Source organism: Protopterus annectens, chromosome 10.part0, assembly GCF_019279795.1.
Source record: "Protopterus annectens isolate FY-2018-M chromosome 10.part0, PAN1.0, whole genome shotgun sequence".
In the NCBI taxonomy this organism is placed as follows: domain Eukaryota; kingdom Metazoa; phylum Chordata; order Ceratodontiformes; family Protopteridae; genus Protopterus; species Protopterus annectens.
This window is the reverse complement of record NC_056744.1, coordinates 153,895,037-153,912,627: the sequence shown is the minus strand read 5'-3', so window position 1 is coordinate 153,912,627 and position 17,591 is coordinate 153,895,037. Positions and strand designations below refer to the sequence as shown.

General features: G+C 43.2%; 1 protein-coding gene across 1 annotated transcript in view; it reads right to left on the bottom strand.

Moving 5' to 3' along the window:
- PRKAR1A (protein kinase cAMP-dependent type I regulatory subunit alpha) overlaps positions 1-17,591 on the bottom strand; it is a 1,144,729-nt gene that overhangs the window by 228,070 nt on the left and 899,068 nt on the right. Inside the window, exon 14 of the mRNA XM_044085123.1 lies at positions 11,412-11,472. Within this exon, the coding sequence (XP_043941058.1) occupies positions 11,412-11,472 (61 nt within the window). The remainder of the gene's footprint in view (positions 1-11,411; positions 11,473-17,591) is intronic.

Genomic DNA, 17,591 nt, shown 5'->3' with positions numbered 1-17,591 from the left:
GGTTATCACAAACACTTCAGAAAGGGTCTACTTTAGATGAGGTGTATTTTGATAAGAATGTACTACTGAGGATTACGTTCCTTATTCTTCCTAACTTACACATGAATCTTACACAACAGGATTACAAACCAAAATATGCAAAACTATAAACTACTGAACAATCAGTGAACTATGAATATACCTGATCAGAGCACAAAGATGAAACCAGTTCATTTTCCGTTGTGACAGATTTCATTAAAAAAGAAGCTGTTTAAATGCATTAATCTTTTTTAAAGGTGTAAAACAAAATTATCAACTTTTTTGCAATACCTTCAAAGTGTACAATATGCATCTTTTCATATTTATACTGAATATAAATAATTTGATATTTAAAAGATCTAATTCAATCTTTTTATAAACATCTGTTACCCTCAATATCCCTCCATCTAAACTAAATACTATGCGCACTTATGTAAAAAATTTCTACACCAGTTAACCAAAATTTAATTTCAAAATTATATTTATTACTAAGGATCATATAATTAGACAACTGCAGTGCCTCTCAAGATGGACTAAAAATTGAGAGATTTCAGGCTAATGCAAGATGGCTGCACACTGATCAACAGCTTAACGTCAGCTCTCCCAGTGTGAAAAAAGAAATCGAAAGAAAAGGGCTAGGAACTCTCTCACTTACTAAATTCAGTTACCTAGGAAGTACATTGCCTGTATGCCAACAAAGAATAAACCAAAAGAGCCTGAAAGATAACCAACTAGAAAAAATGGCCTCCTGCAATCTAGAGGAAAAGATAAATCAAATGTTCTCAGAGCGGATTAAAATAAAGGAAACACTAAAGGAAAATATCAACTCAAATAACAAACGGCTAGAAAATGTAAGCTTTAAACAGATATTCAGATAAGCTTATAAAACTGCAAAAATAAGAGGTTAAAATGAAGAAAAGGCTGTCTGAGTATGAGACGTCTCAAGAAGAGATGTTTCAAACATTGTAGAATTACAGGACAGAGCACACATTGGGGAAATCAGATTTTCTGCTGTACCTGAGAAACTAGAAGGGAGTGACTACTAATTTTATGAAGGCACAAATAAGCAACTGGACTGGTATTCCACAGCAGGAGCTGTTAATTGAAAGGGCACATTGTGCATATAAACCTGGTCACAAGAAAGCAGCCAAGACCTGTATTAGTAAAGATGCAATCCAACCAGCAAAAACAGTTGATCCTGACAAAACTGTAACAGAATGGCAAAGTAGTGTAGTAGAGTGTTTGTGCAAAATGAATACTCACTGCACACCAGGCAGAGGACAAATTTATTCCAGCAATCAGGAAATGTTGAGAAGCAGGTGTAAGATTCAAGCTGCTGTATCCAGCTGTCTTCAGAATATTTTTAATGGAGGACCAAAGTCATTTTATGATGCCGAGCAGGCTAAGGACGAAATACAAAAGTTTATCCAACAAAATGTGAGACAACAAGCAGAAGAGGACTCTCTCATTTTTCTGATAATAAAGCACATGGAAGGAATTTGCCAGTGAAACATTTTCCAGTGTCCAAAGGAAAATGCTTGAGAGAGAGAAATAATAGGAGCGGACTAGAAGAAAGAATAGTTGTGTAAAATCTTACCATAACCATAGATGCCCCTCTCTTTCAGGTTGCAGTATTCATAACCTGAGGGATTTCCCACCTAGGTGACCCGAACATCCAGCCAGCATACAAAAGACTTTCACTACTGCTTGGTACGTGCGACGTTGCATGTGGCAGCCAATGTAGGCCATGAAGGTGATGTCAGCACATACCATTCCTCAGAACTGAATGTCCCAGTCAGAATACCAGTCCAAGGATATGAGGTATACATCATCCAAGAAACAGCAAGTACCAAGGAGGTACAAGGATGGGATAGAATACTGCAACATGAAAGAGAGGGACATCTATGGTTATAGTAAGATTTTACACAACTATTCTATGTCCTTCTATTCCTATGTTGCAGTATTCATAACCTAAGGGAGAGTACAAAAATTCATGGAAGGGAAAGGGAGGATGAAGCAGAGGAGTTTTCTAAGAATCCTGCTCTGGACCTGTAAATAGTGTCCTGTTTGTAATGTTTGGTGAAGGTATGGACATAGAACCATGTAGCTGCTTCCAGAGTAGATGTGGTGTTCAGACCTTTGAAGAAAGCCCCTGAAGAGGCTACTGCTCTAGTGAAGTGACCCTTTACAGAGGTAGTGTGTGCCTTCCCATGGGAGACATAAATAAATGAATGAGATTGCCTTAAAAATCCAAGTAGAAATTGTTTGGAGACAGGCTTTCCCAGCTCCCTGGGATGGAAGGAAAAGAATAGTTGTTTAAAATCTTACCATAACCATAGACGTCCTTCTCTTCCATGTTGCAGTATTCTTACTGTGGGATCCTCCGACTCAGGTGACCCAAAAGTTGGCTCCTATACAAAAGCTTTCAGCCTGGTTGCTGTTGGTACATGGGACGTCACACACAGGGCCATAAACCAAGAACCTTAAATGTGATGTCTGCATGCACAGACCTCAGAACTAACTGCCCAATCAGACAGTAGCCTAGAAGATGCCAAAAAATGTCCTTCAGACTGGTGGAATACCACAGACGGTCCAAAAATTACCCTAGTGCCGCTAGGGTCTCTGTGAAGACCCCTACATATGTAGATATGAAAACAGGGGGTCACAGAAGGGAAGGAAGGAATACTGCAACATGGAAGAGAAGGTCATCCATGGTTATGTTAAGATTTTACACAACTATTCTATGTCCTTCTGTTCCCATGGTACAGTATTCTTACTGTGGGAGAGTACCACAGCTCAGGAAGGAGGAAGGGTGGAGGTAGAGGTAGCGGATTCCAGAAATCCTTGCAGGATTGCTGTTGCGAAACCTGCTCTGGCGATATGGTCCAGTTTGTAATGTTTGGTAAAGGTATGTACAGTGGGACCAGGTGGCTGCTTCAAGGATGGTAGCTGTGTCTAGGCCTTTGAAGAAAGCTTTAACAGTAGCAGAAAAGTACAGTTTTGTACCTACCATAAATGTAGATGTTCGAGTGCTCATACAGCTGCAGTCATTACAGATGGGTTATCCTGCCATCAGGCGGGTCCTCGGTCGGCCGAATTCCAAAGACTAGGTCCGGCGTCGGTTGTCGTCACTTCTTCCCTGACGTCAGTGCGGCAGGGGTATAAAAGAGGCAGCCGACGCCATTTTCTTCAGTTTTTCTTGCCCCAGATGTCAGGTGCCCCCAGAAGGAAGGCAAAACATAATATTATGCAAACATGCAATGTAGATAAATCAAAAACAGTAGCTGCAAGCAAATACACCATAAAAGAATACCCCAAATAGGTTGTATGATAAAGGTGTTTGTCATAAGCCCTGTCCTAAGAGGGGATGGAGGGAGGGTAACCTGGACTGCAGCTGTATGAGCACTCGAACATCTACATTTATGGTAGGTACAAACCTGTACTATGTACATCGTGCATACAGCTGCAGTCATTACAGATGGGTAGAATCCCAAAGCTAAGTACGGGTGGTAGGCACTAAGTGGAACTAGGAGGGGCGAGGATGCCCTGCAGGACTGCTGTGGCAAAGCCTGCTCTAGATTTTGAGTACAGTGGAAGGTGGTAGTGCTTGGAGAAAGTGTGCACTGAACTCCAAGTAGCTGCTTCCAAAATGTCCTTGGTAGGGACCCCCCTGAGGAAAGCTGCAGAGGTAGCTGTAGCCTTGGTGGAGTGGGATCTGATGTATACAGGCACAGATTTTCCATGAAATGAGTAACAAAAGCGTATGCAGTGGGCTATCCATTTTGAAATTGTCTGTTTGGAAATAGCCTTTCCTTGAGCACCTATAGCATAGGACACAAAGAGCTGCTCAGATTTCCAGAATGGCTTTGTTCTGCCCAAGTAATAACGAAGTTGTCTGTGATTGTCCAAGGAATGTAGTAGTCTCTCCCCCTTTGTTCTGTGGATTTGGATAAAAGGTAGGTAAATGAATAGTCTAATTCAAAGCTACACTGGATACTACCTTTGGCATGAAGGTAGGGTTGGTTCGTAAGGAAACTCTGTCCTGATGGAAAATGATGAATGGTTGCACAGCCATGAGGACCTGAAGTTCCAAAACCCTGCGTGCTGAGGTAATAGCCAGAAGGAAGGCTGTTTTCTATGACAAGTATTGTAGCTCTGTTGAAGAAGCCGGCTCAAAGGGAGGCAGGGTCAGCTTTTGCAATACGAAATTGAGGTCCCAAGCTGGGACTGGTGGTTTCCGTGGGGGTTTTATATTTTTTGCCCCTCTGAGGAACTGCCTTAATAGAGGATGTGAGAATAAAGGAGGATCTGTATTGTATTGTGCAGAAATGGCTGAAGCTCTGCTCTGGCTTTTAATAGAACTTTGGTCAGTAGAGGAAGAGGCGGGAAGGCATAGACTGTCAATGTTGTCCAATTGAAAGAGAGTGCGTCCACTTTCCAGGCCTGTGGATGATAGGTCCTTGAACAAAATTTTTCCAACTTGTAATTTCTGTGGGTAGCAAATAGATCTATGTCTGGCTGTCCCCATGCCTGAGTTATCTTTGAGAAAACTTGAGGATGCAACTTCCATTCGTGTGGGTCTGTCATATTTCTGCTAAAGTTGTCCGCCAGTGTGTTTTCCTTCCCTGGCAGGAATTGTGCCTGTAGTTGAATTTAAATTCCAGTGCTGTGTTCCATAGGGTCATGGCTTGCCTGCAAAGGGGGTATGAATGAGCTCCCCCCTGTTTGTTTATGTACCACATGATTGTGGTGTTGTCTGTCCTTATCAATAGCTGGCCTGGATGCAGTAGGTCTTTGAAGGTCATAAGAGCATTTTGCACGGCAAGCATCTCCTTTTGGTTGATGTGTAGGTGCTTCTCTTTTTGGGACCATTTTCCCTGAACGCACTGATCTGCCATGTGTGCTCCCCAGGCGTAGTCTGAGGCGTCCGTTGTGATGATTTGAGTTGCTTGAGGTACACAGAAAGGGAGAGCTGTGTTTCTTTGGCATGCTTGAGCCCACCACAAAAATTCCTTTTGAAGGCATGGAATGAGTGGTATAATTGTTTCCAAGCTGTGGCTGTGTTGAGACCATAAGTTTTTTAGGTACCATTGTAGTTTCCTCATATGCAGCTTTGCACATGGTATTAGTAGGATGCAAGATGCCATGAATCCCAGAGCCTGCAGGACTTTCCTTGCAGTTAGTCTGGTGAAAGTTGCCATTTTGTTGAAGTATTGAGACAGTTGCCCTTGTTTGTCTGGTGTGGGGTAGGCCATCTGAGTGGTTGTATTTAAGCTGGCACCCAGGAAAATTATCTGTTGAGAAGGTATTAGTTTTGATTTCTTTTTGTTCACTGTGTATCCCAGGTAGTTTAACAGTTTTATTACAAACGCCAGACGCTGCAATAGAATGTCCTTGCTGTCCGCTTGGATCAGGCAGTCGTCCAGATATGGGTAGATTTGTATTCCTTGTTGTCTGCAGAAGGCAATTACTGATGCCAGGCATTTCGTAAACACTCTGGGCGCAGCAGAGAAGCCAAAGGGCAATGCAGAGAATTGGTAATGGGTTGAACCTGCAAGAAATCTGAGGTATCTTCTGCAATCTTGTCTGATAGGGGCATGCAGGTATGCCTCCTTGAGGTCCAATATTACCAGCCAAGACTCCTTGCCCAGCATGGGAAGAAGCTGCTGTAATGTGAGCATCTTGAATTTTGGCACCTGTAGATATGTTTAGGATGGATAGGTCTAAGATGGGTCTCCAATCTTTGTCTTTCCTTGGTACCAGGAATAGTCTGGAATAAAAACCTTGACCTTGTTCTTTTGCAGGTACCTCTTGAATCACTTTCATATCCATGAGAGCGGAAATTTGTCTTTGTGCCTCTGCCCTTTGATTTTGTGGCAGGTTTGGCAAGCCTCTCATTTTTGGAAGGGTGTGAAAGTGGAACCTGTAGCCTTTGTCTATAATGTCCAGAATCCATTTGTCTTTTGTAACAATGTGCCAGTTTTTTGAAAATAATGCCAGTTTTCCACCCAAAGATGCTGCCATTAAGCTTTGTTTGGCAGGCATAGGGGGAAGTCATTGTGTCCGTTTTCTAAATGACTGTGATCTATCTTCTCCACCTCTTGGGGTTGGTGCTTGCCACTGTCTAGCTCTATAAGATCCTTGAGGTTGTCCTCTACCCCTTGGGCGTCTGTATCTGCCCCTTTGAGGTCTGTCCGTGGCTGGAAAGGACCAATTTTTTGAAGGCCAGTTTCTGCTGAAGCGTGGAGGTTGTACCTGCAAGAAATCTTTCACTGTTTGCATAGATTTCGCTTTTTCCTCCATTTTCTGTAGTACCTCCTCAGCTTTAACACCAAACAATACATCTTTTTGAAGTGGTGCATCTAATAACTTTGCTTTGACATGATCTGGTAAGGTTTGCTCTTTGAGCCAAGCATATCTACGTATAACAGACCCCATGACAGCAGCTCTACATGAGGCCTCTAAAGCATCAAAACCACACTGCAAGGTATATTTACCCACTTGCTCTGCTCCATGCAACAAATCCTGCAACTCTTTCAAATCTGGTTGTTCTGTTTGTGTCATTTTGCTTTTCAGCTGAGATAACAAAAACTGTTGGTACTTTAACATATGAAATTGACAGTTTAATGCCCTCATGGTTAAAGTGGCAGATGTATACACCTTTTCCCCCACCTTTCTAATGCTCTGGAATCTTTCTCTGAAGGTAAAGGGTTTTTAGCAGTAGAGGCCTTTATTCCCTTGGGACCCTGTGAAATTGTTTCTGGGTCTGCAGTATGGCTTTTATAAAGGAACTGGTGAGAATCAGGAACCCGGTAATACCTGTCTGGTTTAACAGGGGCTGGAGGTAAAGAATCTGGATTAAGGCTGGCTTCTGTGTACACATCATCCAAAATATCTAAAACAGGAGGGATAGCCAGGGGCCTATGCTGGGGGAGCAGTAGAAATTCCCTGAGCCTTTTCTTGGAATCTGAGTAATCTTGGCCTTCCCAGTGGAAGTGTTCCCTCAATGTATGCAGGGTTTCCCCAAAAGAGTAGTCCTCGGGGGGGGGGGGGGGAATAGACTCCTCAGCATCAGAGTCTTCGAAAGGGGAATAGGCATAATCCTGGTTCTCAGAATGGTCTGAGGTAATAGAAGCCTGGTCTGAGGAAAGGTAGTCTTCCTCCAATCTGGGTCTTTTGTCAGAGGGGGGTTGAGAACCCCTGATGAGAGTTATCAAATCCTCAGCCATTTTAAGCATCTGCTTTTTAGGCATGGGGCCTTGAGAGGAGGTCTGAGGACCCTGTTTTTTAGTTTTCATGGCAGCTTTAGGTTTAGTGAAGGATTTAATAGAGAAGGTGGAAGGCCTGAAGACACCTTCAGAAATGGCAGGCCTGACTAAATTTTCAGTTTCCCCGCCAAGAGTGGCGTTGGTATCTGCAATGGGAATGGAGACCGAGGAGCCTGCGACCTCGGGTACTGAAGTCACCGGTAAAATAGTTTCATCGGTAGTCAGGGGCTGCATAGGCGTCTCGCTGAGAACCGGTAGTCGGCCTAAGCGTGGTCTCAGTACTCGGTGCAGACCTCGGATGTCGGTACTTGTCTTTGCTTCTTTTGCTTAAAACTGGTGTCGGAGTATCCGACGACATGATATAATTAATTTTTTTGCCAAAATAATGAAGGGCGAACTCCGCCCGGCGCTTAATAGTGCGCTTGTTGAACCTAGCACAAAATCGGCAGGCCGAGACGTCGTGGTCTGGCCCTAAGCAAGGTATACAGAAAGAGTGGAAATCCTTATGCGGTATTTGCTTCCCACAAGAAATGCAATTATTAACTTTGTCTGACATCGGTCTGAGGCAAGAAAAGTTTCCCCAACGGGGTACTTAGCTTTAAAGAAGACTTCTGTTGAAATACTTTCGTAAATCTCAGGAGCTGGCCGACTGGCACTTGCGAACTGCTTCTGCTTCGGGCACCACGCGGCAAGAAAGACTGAAGAAAATGGCGTTGGCTGCCTCTTTTATACCCCTGCCGCACTGACGTCAGGGAAGAAGCGACGACAACCGACGCCGGACCTAGACTTTGGAATTCGGCCGACCAAGGACCCACCTGACGGCAGGATAACCCATCTGTAATGACTGCAGCTGTATGCACAATGAACATCAGATGGTTTTCCTGATCCAACAGGAAATGGTGTGTTTGGAGACCGCCTTGCCCAGGGCTCTGAGATGGAAGGAAACAAAGAGTTTATTTGATTTTCTGAAGAACTTGGTTTTGTCCATATAACATCTTAATTGTCTGTGAACATCCAGGGAGTGTAGTATTCGCTCACCATCATTCTGGGGAGAGGAGAAAAAGGTAGGCAAGTAAATGGACTGATTTAGTGATAGCTCACTGACCGCTTTGGGCATGAAGGAGGGATTGGTGCACTGGGCCACCCTGTCTTTATGGAAGACAGTGTAAGGAGGGCATGCCATGAGTGCCTGCAGCTCTGACACCCTTCTTGCTGAAGTGAGGGCTACCAGCAAAACTGTTTTCCATGTACACATCTGCAGGGATGCAAGACCCATTTTAAGAACAATTTAACATCCAACCTGGACAGTAAAGGAGGTTCCAGGGGTAGGCAAGCAGAGAGAAACAGCTGGGTCTGCTGGAGGGTTTCTAAAGAGGAACTGGGTGTCCTGAGGGACCTTGTAGAAATGGTCTGGGCATTTAGAAGCTGTGGTTGTGAGTCAGGAGACTGAAAAGCAGCCAAAAAAGCATCCGGGGAAAGCAGGTAATACAGGGGGGATGGCAGATGGAGTTGGTTGCTCCATTTGTCAAAGGTCAAAGTACCCTTTCTTGGAGTCAGAAACATCTGATGCATGCCACTTAAAATGTTCCTTCATGAGGGAGATAAGTGTCCCCAAAGGTAAATTCTTCTCCTGGGGACTCAGGAAAAATGGAATCCTCCTCCTCTGGGGTAATGAAATCCTTGGGGGAGTCTATTTGAGCTTCACAGGAAATAGATTTCCCAGAAGAGGAGTTCATCCTCAGATACCTGCAAGGGTGGCTGAGGTGAGAGGGTAGGGGTAGTTGTGTCTGCAAGGCCTGAAATGCCTTAAAGAGACTTTGTGAAAACACTTCCCAACCAGGAACTGGTTGAGGTTCAGGGTGCTGAGTTTTTTTGTTTTCTCTTCAAAGGAGTAGCCGGTAGAGAAAGCATCAAGGTAGATGTCTTTAGTAGGAAGAGAAGGAGCAGGGCCTTCCAACCAAGTGAGTCATGGTTCCCCTCCATCAGGATCTGATGGCTGATTAGCCTCAACAGGTGTACACGTGGTTTCCGACATTCCGGCTTCCATTAAGGTTCCTGGGCTTAGTTTGGAAACCGCCATCTGAGAGGATTCTGGGCTTTCAAGCACCTCAAGAACCTGCTCGGATGCCTGAGGCACAGCTTGGGATTCTGGCCTAATTTTCTTGCCCTTCTTCCTCGGTGGCTCGTTGGACGGGCCTACTCCTCCTTCCATACTGAGCACTAAACGACGTAGCCTTTGATTTTCTAAATACAATTTCAATGCGCCAGGCAGCTACAAAGAGTTTTGGGGACGAAAGATTTGCAAATGGGGCAGGACGTATGGTTGTGGGCCTCACCTAATCAAAATACGCACTTCTCGTGCGTGTCCTTGTAAGGAATCTGTCTCCCACAAGCACACTTCCCCACTCTAGCTGACATGCAAGTCCAAACCATAATCAAAATAAGGGGAAAAAAAAACAAAAAAAAAAAAACAAAACAGGGCACTTATCTGTATCAATCGATGAAGCGGTCGTCTGGTCTTGAGCGGAATCGTAACCAGTCGTCTGAAGAAAATGCGATCTGCTTCAGAACTGATAAACAGGAGTCCGATGTTCACTGCAGCAGAAAAATTCTGAAGAGAGTACGTGCAGACATCACTTTTATACCTGTTTGTTTACGGCTCTGGTAAGGGATGTCACATGTACCCTCTTGGAACAAAGACTTTGGTATATTGGCCGGACGGTAGAAGAATATATATATATATATATATATATATATATATATATATATATATATACACACACACACACACACACACACAAATATACATATATATATATATATATATATATATATATATATATATATATATATATATATATATATATATTAGAATAAAAGACAAGGAAGATTAACATTTTGGGAGAAAATGATAAAAAGGAAACAAGCATGAGCTGAATCTATACAAATTTTTGGGTTACTGAACTCTGACAAGACCTGCACATATAGATCTAATGTCAGAGCTCAAAGATATACAGAAGTTAGATGGTAATTTTGTTAAACCATGCTGACAGATTTTACAATGAGGCCAAAAGGGAAATGGCAGACTAGCATATAAGGCAAGATCAGATATGAGAAAACAATACAGTACAAAATTAAAAATAACATGGAGTGAATGAATAAAGATCTCAAATATGCAGTTAAATAAAGAGAATATTAAATTCTGCATGAAAACCTTTGCATAAATATTTCTATACCCCTACGAGACTCAAAAAATGTTCCCGTAGACAATGGGCACAAGTCTGAGATGTGAAGTTAAGAACATACATTTTGGGAATGTATGATGCTGCTTCACTATAAGTATTTGAATAATATACTAAGTCTTATACTTGAAGAGAATTTAATCTAAGAACATAGATGTTTTTGTTGATCTGGTATAAAACAACATATAATAAAAAAGTGAAAGTCATGCTAGCTTTAGTGTTGATACTGGCTAAGAAAGCTAAAATGAGAAAATGGAAACCTAAATATGTGAAAAACAATTATATATATAAGCCTGTATGGGATTCTGTAATGGAAATTAAACTTGAAGACAACACGGACATGGAACAAATTACCCAAGACGTACATCTATTTAATAAAGTAGACTGCAACACAAAATAAGAAATCACAGGTCTAGTTACTAACATTTGGAATATAGTGAAAATAAAACAATATGACTGCTAGTTAATCCCTGATCTCAAATTATGCTGTAAATAGTTCACCTGAGGGTTTCTGTTTAAGAAGCAATGTTGAATCAAATTCAAGATTAAGATTAGAGAAGAGTTCAATGTAACATCTGGATTTACATACTTAATGTGACAAGTTAATAACAGACTGTAAGCAATGAATCCCTGAAATGAGGATAGCTTACTAGCATCGTATAAGCCTTAACTATAAAACAGATGCATCAGCAATCAAGGCTGAAATAAGGTGCAAAATGCATGGAGAATGTACTTTCTGAAAAATTGAAAATGTGGTAATAAATGGAATTAAGTATTTATTTGCACTGTTTAAAATGCTCTGATATCAGAATTGCAACAATGATGCAACCTTTTGTGGTGATGTGTTTGTATCAAATCAGCTTTCTGAATAATGAAAACTTACCCAGTATAGACACTTTGCTTAGGAATTCTTCGTACATCTTTCTTTTCCGAAGAGTACTTCCCTATAAACACAAACATTAAATCAGCCTTTCTACAGATCTCATACTTGTTAACCAGTATATATATTCTGCTCAATAACTCATTGTACAACATTTTTCCATGCAACATGAACTCAGTTTCATCTAAAATTTTCATCAGTGTTATAAAAATGAATTGGTAATGTGCTACTGAAGCAATATGGCATGACTACGTGCAAATATGTAATCACGTTTTCAGTCTCAAATGGAAGTAAAGCAGGAAGTTAGAGCAGTTTGAAAACATACACTCTAATTTCATGGAAATGCACTCAACTTGTGAGGCATGCACTTTATGCAATTCCAAAAGAATATAACTGTGCAAGCTGCAGGGTTATGTATCTTCAAGATGGAATAAATGACAACTCATCAGTAGCACAGAGACCACAGACATCAAAAACTTTAGTGACTGCATCACTGGGTAAAGCAATAAATCCCATACTGAATAACCACAAAGATTATGCAAAAAGTACAGTTTTGTACCTACCATAAATGTAGATGTCCGAACTGGATAGCATCTGCAGTCATAACAAGTGGGTTGTCCTGTCGTCAGGCAGCCCTGCAGTCGGCCGGATTCCAAAGTCGGTCCGCTTCGCTGATGTCGCACTCCACCCGACGTCATCTCTGTTGGTCTTCGGGTATATAAGCATCAGCCGACGCCATTTTCCTCAGTGTTTCTTGCCCCAGATGCCAGTAGCCCTCTTGCAGGCTAAAATTTGGATAGATGCCAATGTTTCCAAATAGACAGAGGTAAACACAACAATAAGCATATATGTACATATATACAAACAAATACACCATAAAGACTCCTCCAACAGCTAGCTATTAGGAGGGTAAACACCCTAGGAGTACCACAGAGGGAAGGAGGGAGGGTAATCCTGACTGCAGATGCTATCCAGTTCGGACATCTACATTTATGGTAGGTACAAAACTGTACTATGTCCTTCATGGATGCATCTGCAGTCATAACAAGTGGGTAGAATACCATAGCCAACTAGGGAGGAGGATAAAAGTAGATTATGGTGTGTTTAGGATCCCTTGCAGTACAGCAGTGGCAAACCCTGCTCGGGATCTGGAATATAGAGGCAAATTATAATGCTTGGCAAATGTATGCACGGAGGTCCAAGTAGCCGCCTCAATAATGTCTTTGGTTGCCACCGTAAGAAGGCTGTGGTAGTGGCTGTTGCCCTTGTAGAATGAGGTCTTATGTTCTGTGGAATTGGTTTTCCATGGAAGGAGTAACAGTATCGTATGCAATTTCCTATCCATTTGGAGATTGTCTGTTTGGAAATAGCTTTTCCTTCCCTTCCTGTTGCATAGGCTACAAAAAGTTGGTCAGTCTTTCTGCTATTTTTGTTCTGTCCAAGTAGTAGCGTAGCTGTCTATGTACATCCAAGGTATGCAGTATTCTTTCCCTCTGTTTTGTGGGTTGGGAAAGAAGGTAGGTAGGTGGATTGCCTGGTTTAAAGACACTCTGGATACCACCTTGGGCATAAATGTAGGATTAGTCCTCATGGACACTCTATCTTGGTGGAAGATTAGGAAGGGTTGCACTGCCATTAAGGCCTGAAGTTCTGAAACCCTCCTTGCTGAAGTAATTGCTAGTAGGAAAGCAGTTTTCCATGACAGGTGTTGTAGGTCTGCTGTTGCTGCTGGTTCAAAGGGTGATAGTGTCAACTTTTCTAGCACAAAGTTTAAATCCCAAGCTGGTAATGGTGGTTTCCTTGGAGGTTTTACATTCTTGATTCCTCTGAGGAACTGCCTGAGCAAAGGGTGCGAAAAACAGGTGGATCAAAGCTGTATTCTGCTGAAATAGCTGATGCATGTATCTTGATGGAGGAGTAGGACAGGCCTGAATGAAGAAGTTCGCCAGATACTCCAGAATGTTAGGCATATCTATGTTTGACACATCTTTTCCTCTTTCCGCACTCCAAATGACAAACCTTTTCCATTTTCTAGCATAGTTCCTTCTTGTTGAAGGTCTGCGCTTCAAGAATAATGTCTTTAACTCTTTGGGAAAGTTCTGGATTAGCTGCTGCTATGTGATGTTCCATGCAGTCAGTTGCAGCGTTTTAGGTTTGGATGTATGATGCTGTAGTTGTTCTGAGTTAACATCAAAGGCATCAGGGTATTGGCCACATATTGTTCCGAGACATGCTCTTCAGTAGTGGGTACCAGTGTTGTCTTGGCCAGTTTGGAGCTATCAGGATTATCCTTGGATGTTCTTCCTTGATTTTTAGTAGTACCTTGTGTATCAAAGGAAGAGGTGGGAATGCATATGCTGTTAGGCCTTTCCAGTTGAAGGAGAGTGAGTCCACTTTCCATGCTAGTGGGTGGAATGTCCTTGTGCAGAATTTTTGAGCTGGTGATTGAGAGGTGATGAATAGGTCTATCTGTGGCATTCCCCATTTCTTTGAGATGGTCTTGAAGATGTCCGGGTGCAGCTTCCATTCGTGGGCATCCAAAGTGGTTCTGCTTAATATGTCTGCTAGAGTATTGTCTTTCCCCGGTACAAATATTGCCTGTAACTGAATGTTGTAGCTGAGTGCCAGGGTCCACAGCTCCAAGGTCATTCTGCATAGGGGGTATGAATGAGTGCCTCCCTGTTTGTTGATGTACCACATGACTGTGGTGTTGTCTGTCCTTATCAACTGGCCCTCTTTGAGAAATGGTTTGAACTTTTGGATTGCCAGTTTTACTGCCAGCATTTCTTTTAGATTGATGTGCAGGTGAAGTTGATCCTGTGTCCACAATCCTTGCACGCATTTGTCCAGCATGTGGGCCCCCATCCTAGGTCTGAAGCGCCTGTTGTGATGGTCTGGCTTGGTTGACATCTGCGAAAGGGTAGGCCTGGGTTTGACTGGCATGCCTGAGCCCACCATAGGAACTCCTGTTTTAAGCATGGAATTAGTGGGATTTCTGTTTCTAGACTGTGTCTGTGTTGGGACCATAAATTCTTTAGGTACCACTGTAGTTTCCTCATATGTAGTCTGGCAAATGGGACCAAGATTATGCATGATGCCATGAAGCCCAAGGCCTGCAGAACTTTTCTTGCTGTTAACTTGTTCAGTTTTGTTAGTGCCAAGAAGTAAAGAGGAAGTTCTTTTTGTTTTTCTGTAGTCAGGAATGCCATTTGTTGTACTGTGTCCAATTCCGCGCCCAAGAATGTCCTTGTTTGGGATGGTATCAGCCTTGACTTTTGTAAATTGACTGTGTATCCCAGTCCTTGTAGCAAGTAAATGACCCTTTGTAAATCTGTTGTCAGCTTGCTTTTGTTGTCCCCTTGTAGCAGGCAGTCGTCCAGGTATGGGTAAATTTGAATTCCTGTAGTCTGCAATGGCGATTACTGATGCCAGGCATTTTGTGAATACTCTGGGCAGTAGATAAGCCAAAGGGCAATGCTGAGAATTGATAGTGCTCTGATCCTGCAAGAAATCTGAGGTATCTTCTGCAGATTGGTCGAATGGGGACGTGCAGGTATGCCTCCTTGAGATCTAGAGTTACCAGCCAAGACTCCTTGCCCAGCATGGGAAGAAGTTGCTGTAGGGTCAGCATTTTGAATTTTGGGACAATGATGTATGTATTTAAGGTGGACAGGTCGAGAATTGGTCTCCAACTTTTTTCCTTTCTTGCAACTAGGAATAGTCTGGAATAGAAGGCCTTTCCTTTTTCTGCTGTTGGCACTCTTTCCACAGCTCTCATGTTTGCTAACTCCATTATCTGGCGAGAGCCTCTGTTTTTGATTTGGAGGTAGATTTGGCATTCCTCTTTGACTGGTAAAGTGTGGAAGTGAAACCGTAACCTTGATCTATGGTTTGTAAAATCCACCTGTCTTTTGCTATGTTCTGCCAGTTCTTTGAAAATAAGGTTAACTTTCCGCCTAGAAGGGCTGCTATTTGTTCCCTGGTAGGCGGATTTAGGATTAAGTCACTGTGGTTGTGCTGATGTAGTGGCAGTGGCTGTGTCTGTGCCTCTGTTGTTACCTTGCCACTGTCGCCCCTCTGTAGGCACCTCCTCTGGATTGGTTTCTGCCTCTGGAACGCCTATTCCTGCCCCTTTGAAATTTTGTGGAGTCAGGAAAGGACCAATTTTGGCAGGCCAGTTCCTGCTAAACCTTGGGGTTGAACCTGCAAGAAATCTTTAACAGTTTGAACAGATTTTGCCTTCTCTTCCATTTTCTTCATAACCTGCTGGGCAGGTGTACCAAACAAACTTGTCTTGTCCATAGGAGCATCTAGCAACTTAGCTTTAACATGATCCGTAAAGCTTGTTCCTTTAGCCATGCATGCCTTCTTATCACTGTGCCTGTCATGGCTGATCTAAATGAAGCCTCCAGTGCATCATAGCCACATTTTAAGGAATGGTTGCTAACCTGTTGAATGTTATTTACCATCTCTAATACATATTTCTTATCAAGAGATTCATCAGTGGTTAGTTTTTAGTTAACTGATCAAGCATAAACTCTTGGTATTGTATCATGTGAAACTGACAGTTTAAAGCTCTAGCTGAGAGAGTAGCTGAAGTGTAGACCTTTTACCCCATCTGTCTAATGACCTTGCTTCCCTTTCAGAAGGAATAGGGTTTTTAGCTGTGGTCGCTACTGCCTTGGGACCCTGGGATATAGTTTCTGGGTCTGCAAGTGGGGCCTTGTAAAGGTGGTGATGAGTATCTGGCACCCTGTAAAATCTGTCTGGTTTGGCAGGGCTGGGGTAAAGAATCTGGAGCGGAGCAAACATCATTGAAAGCATCATCCACCACAGAGAGAACAGGAGGTATAGCTAAGGGCCTGTGCTGTGGGAGGTGCAGAAAGGTCCTAAGTCTTTTTCTGGAGTCTGAAAAATCCTGTTGCTGCCACTCGCATGGCATGCAAGGTTTCCCCAAAGGAGAATTCTTCTGGTGGGGAAGCAGCTGGAATGGATTCTTCAGCATCAGAATCTTCAAAATTGGAGAAGGGAGCCTCTGGCTGGTCAGTTATGTCTGATTCATCAGCAGAATCATCAGAAGACACTGGCTCAGGGGCTCTGCCCTAGGTCTCTTCTCTGGGGCTGAGAGGCCCTGTCTGGGTGAGATTGAGATCCTCTAATTAAAGAAATTAAATCTTCTGCCAAAGAAAGCATTTGAGAACTAGAAGAGGGCCTGGATGTGGGGGTTTAACAGGCACTGTTTTAGTAGTCTTGGCTGCTTTAGCCCTGGCGAAGGCCTTAATGGACATGGCTGCTGGAGGCCTAGCAGCACCACGTGCTGGGGTAGAGACATCCAAGGGATGGTGTCTGATAAGTCAACCACCGTAGTGGGTAAAATTTCTGAGGTCGATTCAAGAGTTGTAGCAGGGGCCTCAGTTGTAAGAATAGGTTCAGCTGTACTTTGATCAGTTTTCTCGGTTTCGCCGAAACCGAGACACTCGCCAGTTTGCTTTACCGTGGTTTCGCCAAAACCGCGGACCGCGAGTGTCGGTCTTTATCTTTGCGTTTTGGTAGATTGGGTAGTCGGAGGATCCGACGGCATAATGTACGCAAAATCAGAACCGAAAAACTGTTCTGCAAACTCCGACCGACGCTAAGCCGCTCGTCGGTTGAAAGAGGCACAGGCGAACAGGCTGCTACGCCGTGGGCTGGGCCTAAACAAGGCAGACAGTAAGAGTGGAAATCTTTATGAGGTATTTGTTTCCCACAGGTTAAACAATTGTTAACTTTTTCTGACATCGGCTGAGGCAAGAAAGAGTCCCCAACGGGTACTTAGCTTTAGAAGTCTTCAAGTAGTATTCGGTAGAAGTAATCTCTGGATCCGACCGACCGCACTTGCTAACAGCTTCTGCTTCGCCACGCCGCAAGAAAGACTGAGGAAAATGGCGTCGGCTGATGCTTATATACCCGAAGACCAACAGAGATGACGTCGGGTGGAGTGCGACATCAGCCGAAGCCGGACCCGGACTTTGGAATCCGGCCGACTGCAGGGCTGCCTGACGACAGGACAACCCACTTGTTATGACTGCAGATGCATCCATGAAGGACATCTTAAGCATTCCTCCCGAAGACGGTTTAAATCTGACTACTGAAAAATACTAGAATACACATCTGCAGAAGACAGTTTTCTCTGTAACTTACAAA